Source organism: Xenopus tropicalis, chromosome 1 (assembly GCF_000004195.4).
Source record: "Xenopus tropicalis strain Nigerian chromosome 1, UCB_Xtro_10.0, whole genome shotgun sequence".
Lineage (NCBI taxonomy): Eukaryota > Metazoa > Chordata > Amphibia > Anura > Pipidae > Xenopus > Xenopus tropicalis.
Window position 1 is genome coordinate 106891000 of NC_030677.2, and position 21013 is coordinate 106912012.

Genomic DNA, 21013 nt, shown 5'->3' on the forward strand with positions numbered 1-21013 from the left:
TGCATCTTTCACCTTGACATTCATGATATCTGTTTTCATTTGTGTATCATCTGCTTTTCATGTTTTGGCACTGGTCTTTGGCTACTGAAGAATTCCAGCTGTGTTGCCATATACAGTACTTGGTGTATCTCTCCTTATTTTTCTGAGCTGCAGTTGATTTACTCTTAGGGGGAGATTTATTAATGTACGATCGGTCCGAATCTGACTTTTTCGTACTGAGCGTAATTTCTGCAACAATTTCGTACCGTTTGCGTGACTTTTTCGTACCTTTGGTATCATGACTTTCCTTGGGCATAGGGGCACATTCATTAAAGTACGAGTTTGAATCCCGAAATGGGTAAAATTCAGATTGAATATGATCATTTCTGATGATCGCAAACATCACGAAAATGCTTACGAAAAAATTGGAATAATCACGATAATATTGTTTGATCCTTCTATACATGATTTGGAAGCCTCCCATAGGACTCAATGGCACCCTGCAGCTCCGACCTGGCCCAAGGAAAGTCGCGATACTGAAGCTTGAATGAATCCGAAACTTTTGTACTCGACACGACAATATGATTTTGTCGCACAAATTTTGTCGCAAAGTACGAAAAAGTCACGCAAAGGTACGAAATTGTCGCAGAAAATACACTCAGTACAAAAAAGTCAGATTCGGACCGATCGTACATGAATAAATCTGCCCCAAAATGTGCTTTCTCTCTTGTGTTTGTAAACACACAGTTTAGCCTGAAACCTGGAAACATGGAATCTGTGGTGCTGTTGGCCTGAAACTTCTGTCAGCTCACATTTATTAAAAACAGTATAAAGGGTAATTTATTATTGAGAAAATGTCTGCATTTTGCACCTGTTGCTGAGAGGCCTACATGCCTTCCCTACCCCAGTTTTCCCCTCATGAATACAGGACTGGCAAACACAGACAATGCTGGGCGCAGGTCCTATGCCCAGAGGTGAAGACGACGGGACAGGGTGAAAGTGCAAAAACATGGTGGCTTATGTCTAGTTCCTGCCTGTCCCAACATCTCAGTACAGTGTACCGCCATTCCTTTTCTGCTGTGCATAATACTTCTGGTAAAGATTTCTTCAACATACTGGAACACTGTCTTTGGAATTTATTTTGATTCAAGAATGTGGATGAGTGGTAGTAAATCCCAATAACTATTGCTATGGATGTCGAGCGATCAGGCCTGGCATAAAGGGTATATTATTAAGTTAAAAAAAAGAATAGGCCTTCTCTAAACAGTTGCCACAAAGTAGGAACCAGAAATTGTCAAGGTTTGCTTTCATTGGATCACTAAATCCCTGAGCTAAACCATGGAAAACAGCCTCAGATCATTCTTCCTCCACCACCACCAATTACAGTTATCATGAAACATTCCTCCTTCAGGAGGAACCTTTAGAAAAGTAGCATTCATCTGGCATCCACCAAATCGATACTTGTCCATCAGACTGCTAGAGTTTGTAGTATGAGTCTTCACTTCAGAAAACACACTTCTAATGTTTCAGCTGCTAACAAATAGTTCTTGTGCTGAAGCAACAGAGACAGTTTGGAATTTGTCTGTAACATTTGTCTGCCACAGTGGAGGCGCAGTAAGCACGTACCTCTTCTGTTACCTACACCTAGGGGCACATTTACTAATCCACGAATCCTAATCACGAATGGGAAAAAATCGTATTGGAAACGAAAATTTCGGAAGATCGCAAATATCACGAAAATGCTTACGAAAAAATTGTATTAGTCACAATAATATTGTATTGGCGATCCGAAAGTCACGAAATTTTCGTACCGAACAATTGTAAACAGTGGTAAAACCTTTACGATTTTTTCGTGCAAACATCCGAAAAAGTCGTGTGCCATACGAAAAATTCGTGCGGACGCCCGAAATAATTGGCGAAAATATGCTCGGAGCATTCGTGCTTTTGTAAATGTGCCCCCTAGTCTGGGCCCTTGTCCGCCCCAGTGGCCAAGTGTCATTATCCAAACCCTAAGAGCAAGGGGAAACTAACCTCGCACAAGAATAATGGGTGCACTAGGTGTGTAATGCAATTATCTAAAGAGGAAAAGGAAAGAACACCAATTGATGGCACACCTTGCCCCCCCCCAGCGAAGTGGCCTGCCGGGTTGCCCAGGATGCTGGCCATCTATGCCCAGCAGTCTGAAATCTTGTTATTGCTAACCCTCTCTTGATAACTCTCTTGTAATTGTACTCTGTATTTTGTACCTTGTTCATATTGTGCACTGGCACTAGGTGTATAGTGTTTTGCATGCAAATTAGTGCACGACTTTGCGCCAAGCACTGGTGCCCATTTTAGATATTAAAAGAGCTTTTATTATCTTTGTTGCAGCATATCTTTTTGAATCACAAAGCATGACATGGGAACACAGTCAGCCCACTCAATTCAAAATCAGCAATGGAACTGCGAACTATGAAAGAGACAGTTTCAGTGTTACTGTTGTCAAGTTAATATCCATCCTCTCAGTTAGAATGGGAAGGTTTGGGGGATAAAAATACATTGTGCAGCAATACCCTTAACAGATAAGATTAATGTTTACAAAAACAGTAGACATAAAATGAAAAAAGACAAGAATACAAGACAGAAGATAAGAAAAGGGTTATAGAAAAGGCTGTGGTCTTACACAAATGGCATTGTATGCTTTAGAGAGCAGAAAGTTTGGTGTTTCTTCTAAGTGAATAGAGGTTTTTCAACCAGTTATTACACTACCAAATAGAAAACATTTATACATGTAATGTTTCTGTTCTTATATGCATAAAGTCTCTAATCCATTCATGCAGTGGAAGCTTTGTGTTTTATAAATGATGATTTCACTTGCAAAAACAGTGTTGTTTTAATAGATTGATGAATGATTTATATATGTTTAGTAGTGAGACACTAAATTTAAACAGCATTGCGGTATGTGACTGATACCTTCCCTTTCTGCCATGTATGGATCATTTATCAGCCATATTTTTTTGTATTTTACAGCCTGCGTTGAAGCCTATGCCAAAGCTGATGAACAATATGGATGTATCATTGGCTGCAGAAAACAGCTGCCTGAAGTTGAAAACCAAAAAGAAAAGGTATCGTTTGAGTGTATCATTGAAAAGTGCATTTTATCCACGTGACGTGTTTTACTGCAGCGTTAACTTAGCAGATCAAGCGTAATTTGGCTGCAGCTGTTATAAAGCTCTAACTCATTGAGAGGAATTCACAGAAGCAGTGATATTGAGACAAAATAAAAGGGGAGATCGGATTTTCCACCTTATTCATAAACCTCTCTCTCAGGGGCGTTTGGGCCCCTCTTGCCGCCTGAGGCGGCTCCTGGATGCCGCCCCCCCCCCCGCTCCCCAGCGCTTACCTCTCCAGCGCAGGAGCGGGTCCGGGGGCGGTCTTATCGCTAGTGCAGAGAGCGCAATTGCGCTCTCTGCACTAGAAGAGACGAATTTCCGGTTTAAAAACCAGAAATTTGGCTCTTAAAGTTACCAGGAGCGGCTTTTTGCCGCCCCTTGTAACTGGGGCGCTTCTGCCGCCTGAGGCGAGTTTCTCAACTCGCCTCATGGCAGAAGCGCCCCTGCTCTCTCTTCACTTTTGTGAATTTGTCTTTTAAACAAAAAGTTTTCAGATTTTGTCATTTAGATGACATTTTACCAGCAATTTTTAAGAATCTGTCATTAGCTCTTATTAAATCTGTCGATGTGCTATCAAACCAAGCCCCATATCTACATGAGACCTGCAATAATGATTTTACCAGACGGATTTTGCATTTTATTTGCTGTCATTTCACTTTAAGGGCATTTCCTGAAGGGTAATATTAGGGCCCACCAGCTTTTTCCCAGTGCCCTGTTGGGCCAGTCCAACCTTGAATTCACAGTACCCCAATATCCCAGTGTTGGTGCCAATGTGTATGTGCTGCTTGCTGATAACCAAAATGGCTGCTGGGAACAGAAGTGACGCAGCTAAAAGTGGGGGGGACAGAGCTGTCAAGCATCTCTGTAGTTCTGCTATAGGGCCACAGAAAAGTTGGGGAAAGTGTCAATAAAGTGATTAAAGAGGGGACACTGCTGCTAAAAGTAAGAATTTGCCTGGGAGGCTTTACTTTTCCTTTAAATAAAGATTTATACAATATATTCAATTAAAACGTTATCATTGCCTCATACATTGCTAAACCTAGCATAATAATGCAAATGTGAGGTAAAAACTTTTTATATACAATTGTATAAATTACACTTTTTTGTTTAATCAGTGTTTTACTTGTTTATATAATGTTAATGAGGCTTTTTGCACCTATTGTTCAGAAACTTGTCCCCTGACAATAGGCTGCTATTCCCCATTATTATGCTAATGAGGCCCAATGGTGTCCCTACTGGATGTGTGAAATGAAGACTGGGTGAAACAAAGCAACACAGAAGAACTTGGAATTGCTGTGACAGAGTTACACTGAGCTTTACTCCATTTTCAAAATGTCATTAAAATTTTTGTTTAAATATTGTTTTAAAGACAAATTCACAAAGGTGTCTGTAACCTGTCACCAAAAACTGAAAAGTGGCGGAATTTAGGCAGATTTCTGTTTGTACAAATATAAATAAGTGCAATTCTCAGTGTATGCTCCTCACTTCAGATACCTCATGTCCCAGGTCAAATAAAATTCAATAAATAACTCCAAAGTGCCCTCTTCTGCTTTAGACTTAGCGATGAGGTCTTATAAAGAAAAGAAGAAAAAAAAAAAATATATAGTGTAATACTGTTATTACTTCACAATGTGCACTCTCATGTGCTTTTTAACACCAGTGATGACTTTTACTTATATCACCCTTTTGTGCCCAGTTGTGATATCCCTTTCCGATTGCCAATCTACTTACAGACCCCCTTGGGTTTATATGGCATCCAATTGGTTCACTTGTAGCTCACGACTCTCTGCTTTCCCACCTCTTAATTTCAGGCAGTATTAGGAACCACTTCACATAGGTAAATTTCCAACTTTAGCAACTTTAGGTTAATTCCACGACCTTTCCGCTTCCCTTCCCCTTCTGTGCACTTACTGTGGGATAAATGCATACGCCATATGTGTAAAAACTTAAATACTTTAATATAAATAAAACTTCCCAATACACTCACAAACAGAGTATAGGATGCGCATGTCAGGAGTCACTGGTATGGATCAGGTGGCTGCTCCTTTTTCTTTCCCTGTTCCCGACCTGCAGTGTCGTTTCTGGGTTCAGCAGTCCTGCCCTGTATAGTGCTTCTCCTCTGCGTCCTCTCTCACCGCTAAGAATATGGAGAAAAAGTTTTACACCAGTTTTACTCCAAAAAAGGGCTATCCCCACTTTTGTGAATTCCCCCCTTAGTGCTAACCCTCTTTCAAGCTTGGGGTATGTTGGGAATGAGTGAAGTGCTGAAGAATGATTGCCCAGTAGCTCATGCATTTCACATTTAGAGCCAGGCCAAGTAGAATTGGCACCCAAGATGTACACTGTTGGCAAACTGCTCAAACCCCTGACCCCCTCCTCGCCCTGCTTGGTATGGACCAAATGCCTTTTCAATGGATGCATTTTCCAGTTTTTGTACACTATAGGAGTTGTCATAATTTCCGGCATGAGAGCAATTTGTCCGATTCTTTTGGCACAACTGCACTGCAGCAATTGCTGAGGAAACCCTGGAGCTACCATCTGGTTCATGGTGGCAGTAGCTTCAGGGTTCCCACAGCGCCCAGCACTGAGTAAAACTCTATGTACTTGCAAGGAGAGCATGTTGACGCAAATACCTTGAATGAATAGGATTTTATGTGCAACAGACTACAATAAGGCACAACTGTGGTGCAGTAAGTAAATAACTCTGTAAAATGTGGTTGCAGTGTTCTTTTCATATTGCTTTTTGTTAAATTAGAATAGTAAAGAATAGTAAAGTCCCATTAGTTTGTACAGCCATCACAAATCACTTTGGGTTGTGCATGAGAGCTCTTGCAACAGTTGTCTCATGGTGTAACATTAACGCTGCATTGCTTAACCTTCCATTAACAAAGTATAGTATTGTATGTGGAAATAAAACTGATTCTTAATAATGTAAATATGATTTTCACAAATGGTTGAAGAGTTCAAAGTATACTTTTCTTTTTAATTAATGGTTTCAAAACAGTGTACCAGTTAAACTACGCTTTATTCTGATGAAAGGACTGAATTAGAATGTGCATCCAACTCCTTTTGTTTTATACTGCTTAGTATGCTGTAAATTTGTATTCACAGCAGAGCACTCACTGGCCATGGGACAAAAAAACCACACCATTAACAACTGTCAATAGCAAGCTAAAGGTTTCTGTTGGCAAATCACAATGGGGAACTGCTGGAGTGTGTAAATCCTCCATCCATCAGCATGAGAGACAAATCAGATTGCAGACTTTGACATTTACTCTGAACAATGACTCGGCATCACAAGGCTTTTTGGTGTGCACATTGCCATGCAGAGCTGGCCACCTAGAACACTTATGTACACTCTAGTTATAGCAAAGGACTAAGCAATATCTTTAGATTGAACAGATTGCACTGTCATTATTCTAAAAACATATATTTTAGCTCATTGCCTGTTGGCAAGAACTATAGTTTCTAGCCATATCTTGCTTTTAATTTTTATCTACCTAGATGCATATAATGCAGTATAGTCTTCCTTCATAAGGAAGGGGAAGAACCGGCCTTTTTCAAATCATAAATAAAATATTTGTCACAGGAATGCTCCAAAAGCAGAGAATAAAAGAGAGAAAGAAACAATAAATAAATAAAAGTGCAGAAAATAAATAATAATGCAGTATTTCACAGTTCTGTATATCACCAACAGTATATGTGCAAGAAACCTTTTATCAGCTAAAAGTGGCCTTAATGGTGATAAAATGCTACATCTATTTAGAACCACAACATCAAATAAAAGTGAAGCGTAGTATGTAAAAGTGACCACACACACAGTTAATTAGGGTAGGATAGGGACTCACATATAACTTCCGTGGTGCTTGTGGTAAATTTTGTAGACTTATCATAAAGATAAAGTGCATCAAGGTTGAAGGCATTAGAATTGTTCACTCTGACCCATTATCTTAGCCCTTGTATAGCTTTAAAAAGTGGCATGTGCAAGGAACATTTAAAACACTTTAAAGGAGAACTTCATTTTAAATCACTGGGGGTGTGTCAAAATGCTAGGTACCCCCTGTTATTAAAGTCACTGATATCCTGGGCCATTGCTTCTGTTCTCTAAAATCTGCTCTGGCCCAGGGTTCTGCAGAAGAATCTTGGCAACATCTTTGGATTCTTCCATCTTCTTTTTGTTACGGTCCAGGCAAGCACATGTGTACAAGAGAAAAAGCCAAACTTATAAACAAAAAGCTGGCTTTTTCACCCTAGTACGCATGCGCATGCCCTGGCAAAAAGAAGAAAGAAGAAGGAAGATCACTCCAAAGAACTTCTGCAGAAATACCCAGGGCCAGGGCAGTATTCTGCTAACAAAAGCAAAGGCCTTGGGTATCAGGTAAGTGATTACAATCACAGGGGGAGTGCCAAAATTAGGCATGTTTCCTTCACCTTTAATACTTAAAAAAGATTACACTCACAAACATCTAGTATAAATAAATCTAAAGAACTGGACTTGTTAAGTAATCATTGAAGACGTTTCACTACTCATCCGAGCAGCTTCTTCAGTTCAACTGACTGGTTGAATGATTACTTAACAAGTCCAGTTGCTTTAGATTTATTTATACTACAAACCGGATTCCAAAAAAGTTGGGACACTAAACAAATTGTGAATAAAAACTGAATGCAATGATGTGGAGGTGCCAACTTCTAATATTTTATTCAGAATAGAACATAAATCACGGAACAAAAGTTTAAACTGAGAAAATGTACCATTTTAAGGGAAAAATATGTTGATTCAGAATTTCATGGTGTCAACAAATCCCAAAAAAGTTGGGACAAGTAGCAATAAGAGGCTGGAAAAAGTAAATTTGAGCATAACGAAGAGCTGGAAGACCAAATAACACTAATTAGGTCAATTGGCAACATGATTGGGTATAAAAAGAGCTTCTCAGAGTTGCAGTGTCTCTCAGAAGCCAAGATGGGTAGAGGATCACCAATTCCCACAATGTTGCGCAGAAAGATAGTGGAGCAATATCAGAAAGGTGTTACCCAGCGAAAAATTGCAAAGATTTTGCATCTATCATCATCAACTGTGCATAACATCATCCGAAGATTCAGAGAATCTGGAACAATCTCTGTGCGTAAGGGTCAAGGCCGTAAAACCATACTGGATGCCCATGATCTCCGGGCCCTTAAACGACACTGCACCACAAACAGGAATGCTACTGTAAAGGAAATCACAGAATGGGCTCAGGAATACTTCCAGAAACCATGGTCAGTGAACACAATCCACCGTGCCATCCGCCGTTGCCAGCTGAAACTCTACAGTGCAAAGAAGAAGCCATTTGTAAGCAAGATCCACAAGCTCAGGCGTTTTCACTGGGCCAGGGATCATTTAAAATGGAGTGTGGCAAAATGGAAGACTGTTCTGTGGTCAGACGAGTCACGATTCGAAGTTCTTTTTGGAAATCTGGGACGCCATGTCATCCAGACCAAAGAGGACAAGGACAACCCAAGTTGTTATCAACACTCAGTTAAGAAGCCTCTGCATCTCTGATGGTATGGGGTTGCATGAGTGCATGTGGCATGGGCAGCTTGCATGTCTGGAAAGGCAGCATCAATGCAGAAAAATATATTCAGGTTCTAGAACAACATATTCTCCCATCCAGACGTCATCTCTTTCAGGGAAGACCCTGCATTTTTCAACAAGATAATGCCAGACCACATTTTGCATCAATCACAACATCATGGCTGCGTAGGAGAAGGATCCGGCTACTGAAATGGCCAGTCTGCAGTCCAGATCTTTCACCTATAGAGAACATTTGGCGCATCATAAAGAGGAAGGTGCGACAAAGAAGGCCCAAGACGATTGAACTGTTAGAGGCCTGTATTAGACAAGAATGGGAGAGCATTCCTATTCCTAAACTTGAGAAACTAGTCTCCTCGGTCCCCAGACGTCTGTTGAGTGTTGTAAGAAGAAGGGGAGATGCCACACAGTGGAGAAAATGGCCTTGTCCCAACTTTTTTGGGATTTGTTGACACCATGAAATTCTGAATCAACATATTTTTCCCTTAAAATGGTACATTTTCTCAGTTTAAACTTTTGTTCCGTGATTTATGTTCTATTCTGAATAAAATATTAGAAGTTGGCACCTCCACATGATTGCGTTCAGTTTTTATTCACAATTTGTTTAGTGTCCCAACTTTTTTGGAATCCGGTTTGTAGATATACCATGACCTGGATGAATGAAAATCTTCATTTATTTCTTTTCCATTCAGTAATAATTACACCACTTTTTTGTCTGTGACAGATGCTGGATCTCCGGCTTCCTTCATATTTTTCTGTGTTTGACCTCATATCTGGCTTCTGCAGTGACATTGTCAGCTCAGCTCAGAGTTTTATCTCTTCTACTTGGACCTTCTACCTACAGGCAGATGATGGAAAGGTGGTTGTTTTCCAGGTAAGAAATTTTGATATTGAGTTGTCCATTGGATTTAATTAAAGGAATCTCACAATGATGCAACAAGATGCACAAGAAATTTCTATATCTCCTACAATCACTTCTTTAGATACAAATCTAAGGTGCATTGATATTGGCACTGATCCAATGAAAGACAAATATGAGTATCATAATACCATAGTTTGTGTGAAAAAAAACACATTCATTAAGTTCTGGTGTTCCAAACACTCTTAAAATTAATCTAGAGCTGAAATCCCCAACCTTTTATACTTGTAAACCATACTCAGATGTAAAAAGTGTTGGGGAGCCACACAAGCATGAAATAGGGGGGATGACAAATAAGGACTGTACTTGGCTGTTTGGTAGTTCCATGTGGACTGCTAGTCTGCAGGAGGCTCTGCTTGAGGTAAAACTGTGTCTCTGTGCTTCCAAAACTTATTCCCAAGCCAGAGATTTAAAAATAGGCACCTACTCTGAGGCCACTGGGAGCAACATTAAAGGGGGTGGAAAACAACATGTTGCTGATGAGCCACTGGCCAAGGATCACTGATCTAGAGGAAGAAAAAGAAACCCCCCTACTGCCAAGTCTGCCTTTCAAGAAGGGAAATCTTTCATGATGCCAAAATGGAAGGCACCCTGACCATTAATTTCTACCTTACTTGGTAGAGAATTCCAATACTTGTCTGCCCTTAAAGAAGAACTAAAGTCTAAAATAGAATGTCATTAGAAATGCTGTATTTTGAGCTCTGGGTTGCTGCCAGGAGGCTAAGCTTAGGGAACGTAGTAAATTATCAAAACAAACAACACAAATCACGTAACATCTGCCATAGAAGCTGATACAGCAAGGCTGATTAATAATTAGAATCACAATATGAAAACTGCACTAATTCCTGTGTTGCCATGTAATGTAATGTGGGCTTTAAAGTTTTTTGGATTGTTTAATAAAACTTTTCCAAGCTCTCCAGAGCCAGTGGCTGCATAAATATGCAATATAATCCTCCAATGAGAATCCCAGCGGATGTGTGTAAATCTGGCTCCATGTTCTTTGTTCCTGCAATTGGAGTTGGAAGAATTAAACACAGTTTCCGAACACTGAACAAGTCTGTCCTTATCTCCATGTCTGATTCCTGTGTCATATAATGAAGGAAACACTGATGTAATTATCTCTGTATGTAAGATAATATCTAAATGGCTGATATATAGTGATGGGAATCTAATCAGAATTCTTATTGGTCAATTCTCTTGAGTCTAAGGGGATCCAAAAATTAATCCTGGAGGGATTCCCATAAATGATACTGGCTAAATTATCCCATTGGCATAGAGACACAGGTGTACAGGATTACAGCACATAAAAATATACGCACTTCCCTATCCAAGCTTTAGCTTCACATTTAGATGTCACTTTTTTTACAACAGAATTCCAAATGTTATCATAGCTCTATCACCTAAGAAATTAATCTAGAAGATAATTGTTGCATGTTCTAAACAGAAAAGGTCCTGCATTCTGTCATTCTACAAACAACTTACTGCATTTATATTAAGCTGAGAGTTATATACCCTGTTTCCCCGACATCCCCTGAAAATAAGACCTAGTGCATATTTTGGAGCTTAAAAAAATACAAGACAGTGTCTTATTTTCGGGGAAACACGGTAGCACAACCAAAACCATTTTGAACCAATGGTTTTTGAGCAGAACGTGGGTTTGATACACAGCCTGTTTATTATAGTGAGAGCACAAACTCTGAACTTAGTGTCAGTCACTTTGCGTATGCAAATCAGCATGTCTGGGAAGGAACTGATTCACTAAAGGTCATTAACGCTAAACGCATAGTTTTATGCGTTAAAAAGTGTTTGATAATTAAGAACCAATTCATCAAAGTAATTTCGCATGCATTACTACTCATATTGCATAAGCAAAAATCCTGATTATCGCAAAGCATTATTTCCGTCGCGTTGAGGTAATTATCAGTAAGAAGTAATACTAACACATAATTCACAATTCACATATTTGAAGCGTTAAAAACATAAAATGTGGCGATAATTACTGTGAAACTTAACACCTCCCAGGAGTAGGCGTTACTAAACAAAATTGCAGCTGGTGATTGTCTGCAGTGACAAGATGGAGTTTGCAGTCGGATTTTTTTCAAGTATGTGTTGGCCCTAGAGTGATGCATCCTCCAGTTTTCAGGGAAATGGTAATTTTCAGAACAGTAGTTTTCAGAAAGTAATGGTTACGTGCGTAATAGCGTGCGCTAATATCGCGTGCTACGAAATAACGCATAAATATATTGCATGGTTTAAAAAAACGCTTAAAAATATGTCATCGCCAGATAAATAACGACAATAACATCGCTTCTTAATTCTGACAAGTGTCCTTTTAGTGAATCGATCGTTAATTCTCAAAATATAAGAAGTGATAATATTTTTAACGCATACTATAAATATCACTCGTTTTTTTTAACTTTAGTGAATCGACCCCATAGTGTTTGTGCAGAGGTTCCCCTGTACATATCATGTTGTTCTGCCTATACACCTACTTGCACAGTTTGGCCTCTCCCCATGTATAATGCACAGAAACCCCGATGCAACTGGCAGTTTGATAGAAGTTGTTGGTTTGATGGTTTATATCCCCACAACTAAAGATAATAATGCTCTGTACATTGGACATGGGGGAGATCATTAGGCGCATATGCAAATCAATACATTACATACAGAAGAACCTTTGCAATGGGAACATGTATTCTCAGATGGGCTGTTTTATATAAGGACTGAAACTTTTGTCATAGCTTGTGTTCCCTATATAATGAGTAGTCAGTGCATGAATCTCCATTGACTTTGCTTTGGACACAGTAAGTTGTGTTTTTTTGTTATTTTTGTCCCCTATGTGGGAGTGGTATATGGTGTTTTCACTCTATGGAACATAAGTGATAGAATCAACCTATTGTTATGTTTAATTAAGAATATAATGCTTTTAAATAATTATGCTGAATTCAGTTTCTTGAAGTTCTGCCTGTGTTTCCATCAACTAAAGTCTAGCTCCAAGCTTAAAGTGCCGGAGCAGTACTTCACTTTTTTAAGGAGCAGCCAGACAGGACCGTGATTGGTTGGCGTGTATGAATGTTTAGATGTGAACAGGCAGAGACTAGAGCAAGCAGGCAGGGGAAAGAAGAACATTGTGAGTCAATCCCTAACTTCAGGTCACTGACATCAGCCAAGAGCAGACTGAGCATGTGCAGTAGTTTGGCAAGGCAAAAGATGGACACCTACTATGGGCATCTTTAGAGGCATGGATCTTTGTTTCTATAGAGCTTTGGTGAGGTTGGGCTGGTACAATAACTTAAAACATATAGCTAAACATTTCTAGATATATTCTTATAGGCTTACTTTTAGGCTTTAGTGTCCCTTTAAACTAAGGAAACTCCTCCTGAATAGTCATATCTCATATCATATGCCCTCTCAAGCTCATTTTTCTAGGGGAACGTAACTTGTTTTAAGTTAGATTATTCATTCCTTGTGCTTGATTGCCCCTCAAGGTCATTTTTTTATGTGGGCCCAAACCCATTCAAGATTCAAGTGTGTCCATAAATTTTACATTGCAGCAACTAATACAAAATTAAATACATTTTAGGTTGCAGTAGTTACTACTCCAAAATATAAAACAAAGCCTGTACAAAAATACACAAATTTATGCTGCAGCATAGTGGAGCAAAAAAAAAATCTGTTAAAATTGCAAAAAAAACCATAATGACACAAGGAAATAAAAGCAGGAGTGTATCTTTTCACATAAATATCTTTCTTTGTCTTCATTGTATCTAGAGTACAAACATTCTAAATTAATTTCCACTTTCACATATTCTTCCTGATCTTTCTATTTCTGTAGCAGCTGTTTTGTCGTGTTGCACTTTATCTGCCATTCTTACACCTCCCCCATATTCTCGTGCAGTCAGTGCACACTAATATCTCTTTCTCATGTTCTGCACCAATAACATAGAATTAACTGCAAAATGATCCATAAAAATTGAATTAACTCTTAATGTTAGGGCAGACATATTCAAGCTCATGACCAATCTATTTACTGTTCCCCCATGCAGGCCACCTTGCACTCTTTCCTCGGCTATGCTTTTACCTTCATTAGACGGCTTTCCTTAGCTATGCTTTACCTTCATTAGACACATAGGCACTGAATTCATCTTCAAAAACATCATCTTGAAGGTCATTTCTTATGCTTATATCTGAATTCCCTGCACTTATGCTTAAATAGAAAATAGCATTATAATATGTATATGCTTCATGTGTTTGCAATAGATAAAACCCTAATTTGCTACAAAAGGTCAAGCCATGCTTTATAATATACAGATTGGGGCTCTCTCATATTAAAGCCAGCAGCCATGTTGGTTCCTCTTTTACAGCTTCATTTACTGTATTTGTCTGACCAGTCTCCACCATTGACCTAATGAATAAAAGAGTATATAATCAGCTGGGTTTTCTGATAGCAATAATTTGATTTAATTTGATTTGTACACATTTCCAAACACTCTGGCCATTTGCAAGGGAAATGTGCAAGATATTATGATGCTGTGACAGACTTACTTGGTTACAAGGTCACTGAACATGTTTCCCACTTTGGTATTTGTGCAACTTGTAGAACTTTTCCTAGCCTCTTGCTATGTTTTACTCAATCTGTCTTGCACTTAAGTGCCATTGTCTCTTTCCTTTATTATCACCACCCTAAGTTGCTTGTTAATCTGATTCCCTTATTATATAAAAACACACACGCCAACTGTATAAAATATATACGTTAAATAGCTCCTTGTAACACATACCACCTACCATAAGATAAAAAGCATACAGGAAAGCAGATATAAAGGCCAAATAGGAATCAAGAAGATACATACACAGTTATCCACCAGAGTTCTATATCAGCCTGTGAAAATACAGTATTTGCACCATAAATGTGGCACCATAGACTTACAGAGACTGGCAGCAACTATCAAGCAAAGCAAGAACATTCACCTAACTTTGTTTGCAGCCTTTAACTTTTAGCTGTATGGAAAATACATTGTTTAGGCAAGCTGTGTAAATGTGTGGGGGGAATCATAAGGTAGATATAATAGGGGGAATTTATTTTACATGCAGTAAGGGAAGTTAGTTAAGGGAAAGGTATTTTCACAAAATTTGTCAACTGCGATTAGCACCAATATCCTGTGGGCAACTAGTCTCCTCGCCATTGCCCTTGGGCAGGTGGCTCCAAATGACAGCAAAACTCTGGCTCCATTATATAAATTGATACATATTGTGAGGTGACACTGTGTTTGTTTTTCAGTCTCAGCCAGAAATTGATTTTCCAACTTTAGAGCTGCAAGCTCCACGATCAGATGTCACAGAGAAAGCATGGACCTTATCCAAAATTAAGCCACATACAGGTACATGAAACATCACAATCACAAAGAAAAGTGCCATCTGTTGCTGGAATAAGATAGGAATATGAAACTGGCTTAAGAAAAATGAAGTTGTCTAACCTATTTGTGACCTTGCAGTATTTGTTGTTATTTACACCTTTTTGATTGTCAGACCTCTCCTACCTTCCTTTACAGGATGGCAACTGCATGTGAAAATTATTTTCTAAGGGCCCTTTACACACTTAAAAGCGCTCATTTATGAACACAAGTGCAATGTACCAAAACTAATGCAGATTTTTGAGTTTAGGAGCTCAAAAACTTTGTGTTTGAGAATATGGCTTGACTTTGCCCCCATTGACTTCTGTAGAAACTTGCAAGTTTTTAGATGGCGAATTTGTACATTTGAGTTTTCAAGTTTTTTGCACTTGTTAAATACCAGACATTCAGGTTTTCGAACCTTAACTCGAATTCGAGTTTTTTAAGTGCAAAAAAACTAAAACCGAGAAAAAAACACCCTCTTAATATTCCAAAGAATAAACTGACTAAAAATTACAGGAAACATTCCACCACCACTGTTTAGGTGCAGTATATACTAACTAAATGGAGCTAAAGAGTATTTAAAGTGAAGAAGCCCATGCAAGCCACTTAGCTGAGGACAGCTATTGAATTTTCCAGCCTTCTGTGTTGATATCTTAATGTGGCTCATTCAGATATTGATTAGGGGGGCAATTGATTTGGCCTCGTACACTGGCCAATACGTTTCCAAGAATGACTGGTAAAATATGCCTTTTTTCAGCCAGCATCAAAGAGTGCCAAGTTAGGTAGTTTGTACAGATTAACCAATTCTGTAACAGTCTCTCTTCTTTAGCAGTGCACCCACTGCCTATTGCCAGATCCTGTCAATCCTATATCCTGCCAAGCACTGACTTGTTACTTTTCCCAGCAGTTTTATTTCCCCCACCTTAGTAGCAATAGTTTAGAAATTAGATGGTGGCTGAATACAGCAGAGGGGGTAGAAAACACATTGCAATAAAACAGGACTTCTGCTTTAAAAATATATATATGTAGAGGATATAGATAAAAAATGTTTTGTGTTTCAGAGTTTTGATACAAACTTTATTTTATTTTTAAGGCCTACGAGACAGGACAGAGAAAGTGCAACGGAAGGAGTCCAAGATGAAACATAAATTGCCTCATATGGAGGCCCCACAATCAGAGCATGATTTCTTAGGCTGCATGTCCAAGTAAGTCAAGACTTTGTATTTTACATATTTCAAAGACCAGATTTCTTGGGAATGACAATATTGTTCAAGTTAGTCAAACTGTTGCTAAAGTTTCATGTCCATGTCACTAAGAAACAATGGAAGTTGAGGTGCCAGTTTCCTTATAGAAGCTTGTAGCTTTCCAGCAAATCTCCCCTTGCTTAGGTCCCTGCCACTCACCAACCAGGGTTATATAATTACCTTCTAATTCATGCCTCTGTTAATTACATATAATACCAAATTGCAACAATATATTTCAGTCTGCTATCATCTGAACTGAATTTAAACTGCACAAAGATGGCCACAGGATTGATGGAGCAGAGCCAGACAGGATATGAAAACAAACTAGCAAGGTGCTTTACTATTTTAGATTTTCAGGACAGCTCCATTTGGATTCCTAAAATACCCATTGCCTCTTATTTATTTTCACATACTCCCACCTTCCCCTAAGTTTATTAAAGGTATTCCTTTACACTGTACGATCTCACTAAAATAACTGGGTTAGGTATGAGATTCCTATGCCTTTCCTAAGCAAGCTTGGCAGTGACCAGAAGTTGAACATGCACTGCAGGCTTTGTCATATTGCAGCAAAAAGCAAATATCTATATGACTTGCTGGATCAACTCTTCTTGCTCTGAGGTTTTATGTAAATGCTGCATGTGCTGGAAGCACAAAATGGCCTCTCTGCTGAGTTTGTAGAAAGTGTGAAGCAATGAGGCAATGGATGCTCAAAAGCAGGGATGTCCTCACAGACTGGATCTGTTCCCCCAGGTTATTTTCATAGCTCCTGGTCTGGGTTCCATATATTCTTTGCATGATACCATCACTTTAATATAATATATAATGTACAGTACAAGAATTGAATAACACTGCTTTAAGGTAGAGGTTTAGAGACATTCTAGAATTTCTAGATCTGCAAAATATCTAGAACAGAAAGTAAGTATTCAAATCTCCTAATTGAGAAGTATCTAAGAAAGCCAATTGGCATTCTCCTTAAATTTCAATTAAACTGACCCTTAGGCTGCCACCAGCCACTGCTCCAGGCCCCACTTGGGTGGCCAGCCCCACAGTCTGGGCACTATAAAAAAGCATACAAATACAAAATAAACACTTTTCTGGCTGCTGTTACATTCTGTGTTTATCTCTATTATGAATTATTTATAATCCGCATGCAGAGTTTCTTGGGATCTCAGAAAAAATGAAAGTGCATTAAGTCTTTGGGTAACCTTGGAAACCTGTCATTTCACACAGAATTTTTAGTTAGAATATCTAATGAAACAAGACAAGTGATATGCATTGAAGAAAACATTATCTATTGAAATCTGTCCATAGGCGCTCTGGATTGCCACGCTGGATCTTGGCTGCTTGCCTCTTCCTCTCTATCATTGTGATGTTGTGGCTTAGCTGTGCAAGTCTGGTGACTGCTCCTGATCAGCACATAAAGGCACAGGTACTATTTCACTAACCAGTCCCAAACTAAATCTATACTGAAATGATGAACAGTTTCTAAGATATTGCAGGATTATATGGTGCAACAAGTGCATACAGAACTCCATTCACTTGATTTGGAAAATAGTTGGGCTTAACCTCATGTGTGCTGTGATGAACTGCAACATGGATGTAAGGTAATCTTGGAATTACAGGCAGTCTTATATGTATTCAGCATTCTCTTAGCAGGCTGCATCCATAGCCACAACTGACTGTTACTGTGAATAAAGCCATACACCATAAATGACACAATTCACACACATAAACTTTATAGAGCAGATAATGATATATACATACAAATGGAACATTTTGTTTTGGGTTGAATTTGGCTTGTCTTACCAACATTTTAACTCTACTGATGTTATGTCGTAAATTTTAAAAAATCGACTTTATCTAGCAATTCATTATACAACAGCAAAACTGACAACTCACCCTATTTTATTGGGAGTTAACCCGTTTTGGCTGCCTCCTCACTAGTCCCTCCTCACTATATGAAATTCGCCCCCAGGTTTTTTACAGGTTGTCTGCTGATTCCCTGTGCGTAGGCGCAGAAAGCATTCAGTGATGTCAGCAAGAGCAATTGCATTTCCGGTTTAATGAGGTCACTTCCAGCCAGCAATGTAACATTTTTTGCAGCAATACCCCCCCCACCATGATCTCCCTACTAGAAAAGTTGACAGCTCTGCAACAGAAACACTCTACTAACTCTTCTAATTAAGAAAAGTAAAACTATTGAGTGCATTATGCATCCATACCCATACTTTTTTAGTTTGGGGTGCTTTGTTAGAGTTTTTGGGTAATTATATATAATGAACCGATTCACTGTTTTTAATCATTTCCATTATAATTATAATGTGATTGTAATAATTAAGATGGTATCTTTGAGAGATGTGCATTGGTTTACCATTACCATCGAGTTAACCATAAAATATGGGCATTGCATTATTGTGTGCAAATAACATTTTCTGCATAACTGCAGCATACTAAAGGGGTTGTTGTACTGCTTTCTTTGGCAAGGACTTAATCTATAGAATTTAATAAAATGGTAAGCTTAATGGTTGTTATAATAACTGCAGCTAAATCAGAACTTCATCAGAATAAATGCACAGCAAAGGCAAGCCACACTATTTCCTACAGAGACACTTGCTGGACTAAAATGAATGATGTAGTTATACTTTATTAAATGACCAATGAAATGTAATGTTGTGTTGTTGTTTTCCTCTAGGCCCTGAGTATAAATGGAGACAAGGAGTACCTTGAAGATATTGAGAAACCTGCCCCCTTTCCACTCCAGCCTGTTGTTGCTGTTACTATTTGCCCTACAGAAGAAAGCGAGGAGGCAGGACCTCTCCCTGTCAAAGTCGACATGGACAAAACCATCATTTAAGACAATCTCTGATAAACCTGTAGTGCTATGGGTGTGTTTGTGTGTGCACCACAATGCATTGTATGCTCCTGTAGCATTAGAGGGGGTAATTGTCTTGTTTTACTGGTCTCTTTTGCTTCCTTTTGTTGCAAAGCATCAAGGTGGTTTGTCAGCAACCGAAAAACAAACCACAAATGATCAAATCCTTGTGGTATTTTCTTAAGAAAGTGAAAGGCTGCAGTTATTGTACTGGTTGCTTATGTTGACTTGATTTTTCGATCACTTAGGTCCAGGGAGCCAATAAGTTACAGTGCTTCAGTAACAACTCCTAGAGCCCAAGTGAAAATGTGCTAAGACTGTTTCTATAACTGTAATCTTCTCTTAAGGCAATGTTCTACTGTGTCTTCTTTATGGGTAAGAAGACAAACTACAGGAGGCACACAACTTTGTATAATGTTATCTACAAGCTAAAGCTATGAAGCATGTCCATGTTGATCCATTCAGAAGTATCACAGGCTTTACACTAATCTGTAAGTGTGTATAAGTTCCCCCTATACTGGGTGTTTTTATAAATACCTACGTACATTAGGTATTCCATTACAGTAACGTCTTTGGTGATACATGCTTAGGTATTAATTTTGTATGTAAAATATTATTCATCAAAAGCGTGTGCTTTATACTTAATGAATGGGTCTTTAAAGTCAGGGAATGTTAACAAGCTCTTATTTATACTGTGTAGTCAGAAAGGTTGCTTAATTACTCTTCTTCTTGAACTATAGCCTGAGTAGTTTCAATTATTAAAAGACTGATTTGGGAAATTGTGGGCTAATAAACAATGTGGCATGTTAACGAAAACTGCCTAACTCTCCTATATCATTGCAGGCTTATTGAAATGGACATCTAATTCTTCTAGAGATGTTCTGAAATTAAGGGCAAGGTGTTCAAAAGTGGAGTCGGCGTAAAGATATTGCTAAGTGACAACTTCTGTAGTAATCAGTGGATAGGTGTATCTAATGCTGTTCAAGTGCCAGTCTACATGATTTACAAACTTGTGTAACTATAGCATATCCCCCCCAGTATACACTAGTCTAGACACATTTACTAACATTATCATTGCTTTAACCTTTACCCCATAGCTTAAAGACAATCTCATTAAAGGGACACTCATGGGAAAATGATTGTATATAGAAAGTTGTACAGTGTTCTATATGAACAGTTGGGGGGCTGCATCGTAATATAAAAATGACTTACATACTTCTGTCTTTGGTACATATGATGGGATCCAATACAAGGAAATTTCACTAGAGCCAAATTATCATTATAACATTTTATTATTTAATCTCATAGACATCCATTTGGGATAACTGCTGCCAGAATAGTGTAGCGTATAGGGATGCACGGAATCCACTATTTTCGGATTTGGCCAAACCCCGAATCCTTTGTAAAGGAATATGTAAATTAGGGTTTAGATTTGGCCAAATCCTTAAGGGATTAAAGAAAAATGTTCAGCTTCCGTGTTTATGTGACAAAAAGTCACATGATTTTAAGGATTCCGATTCGGTTCGGCCAGGAGCGTGGATTTGCCCAAATCCAAATCCTGCTGATAAAGGCTGAATCTTGGGCAAATCCCATACTGGATTCAGTGCATACCTAGTAGCCAAAGCCCTTGGTCTTCTCTGTGCTTCTGTATAAGATCAGTTTGTTTGTGAGGAATCTGTCTTGTAGTAAAAGCGACGAGAGAGGACCTATTTGTGCTTAGTGACTTTGCTGGAGACTGATGGAAGTGGATACAATGCATGGCAATTGTGAGGGTTACATTTATCCATATTTTAAGTGATTCTAAGTGCATTCTAAAACATTTCACCCAGTCTGGATGTAGCTATTAAAAATTGCATTTTTTTTAATAAAAGACATTGGCCATGAA

General features: G+C 38.7%; 1 protein-coding gene across 1 annotated transcript in view; it reads left to right on the forward strand.

Moving 5' to 3' along the window:
- Nucleotides 1-21013, forward strand: part of tmem59l (transmembrane protein 59 like) — a 29903-nt gene extending 8890 nt beyond the window's left edge. The window contains 6 exon segments of the mRNA NM_001128001.1: nt 2989-3083; nt 9425-9574; nt 14898-14997; nt 16106-16217; nt 17568-17685; nt 18949-21013. Of these exon segments, the coding sequence (NP_001121473.1) occupies nt 2989-3083; nt 9425-9574; nt 14898-14997; nt 16106-16217; nt 17568-17685; nt 18949-19110 (737 nt within the window). The 3' untranslated portion in view covers nt 19111-21013.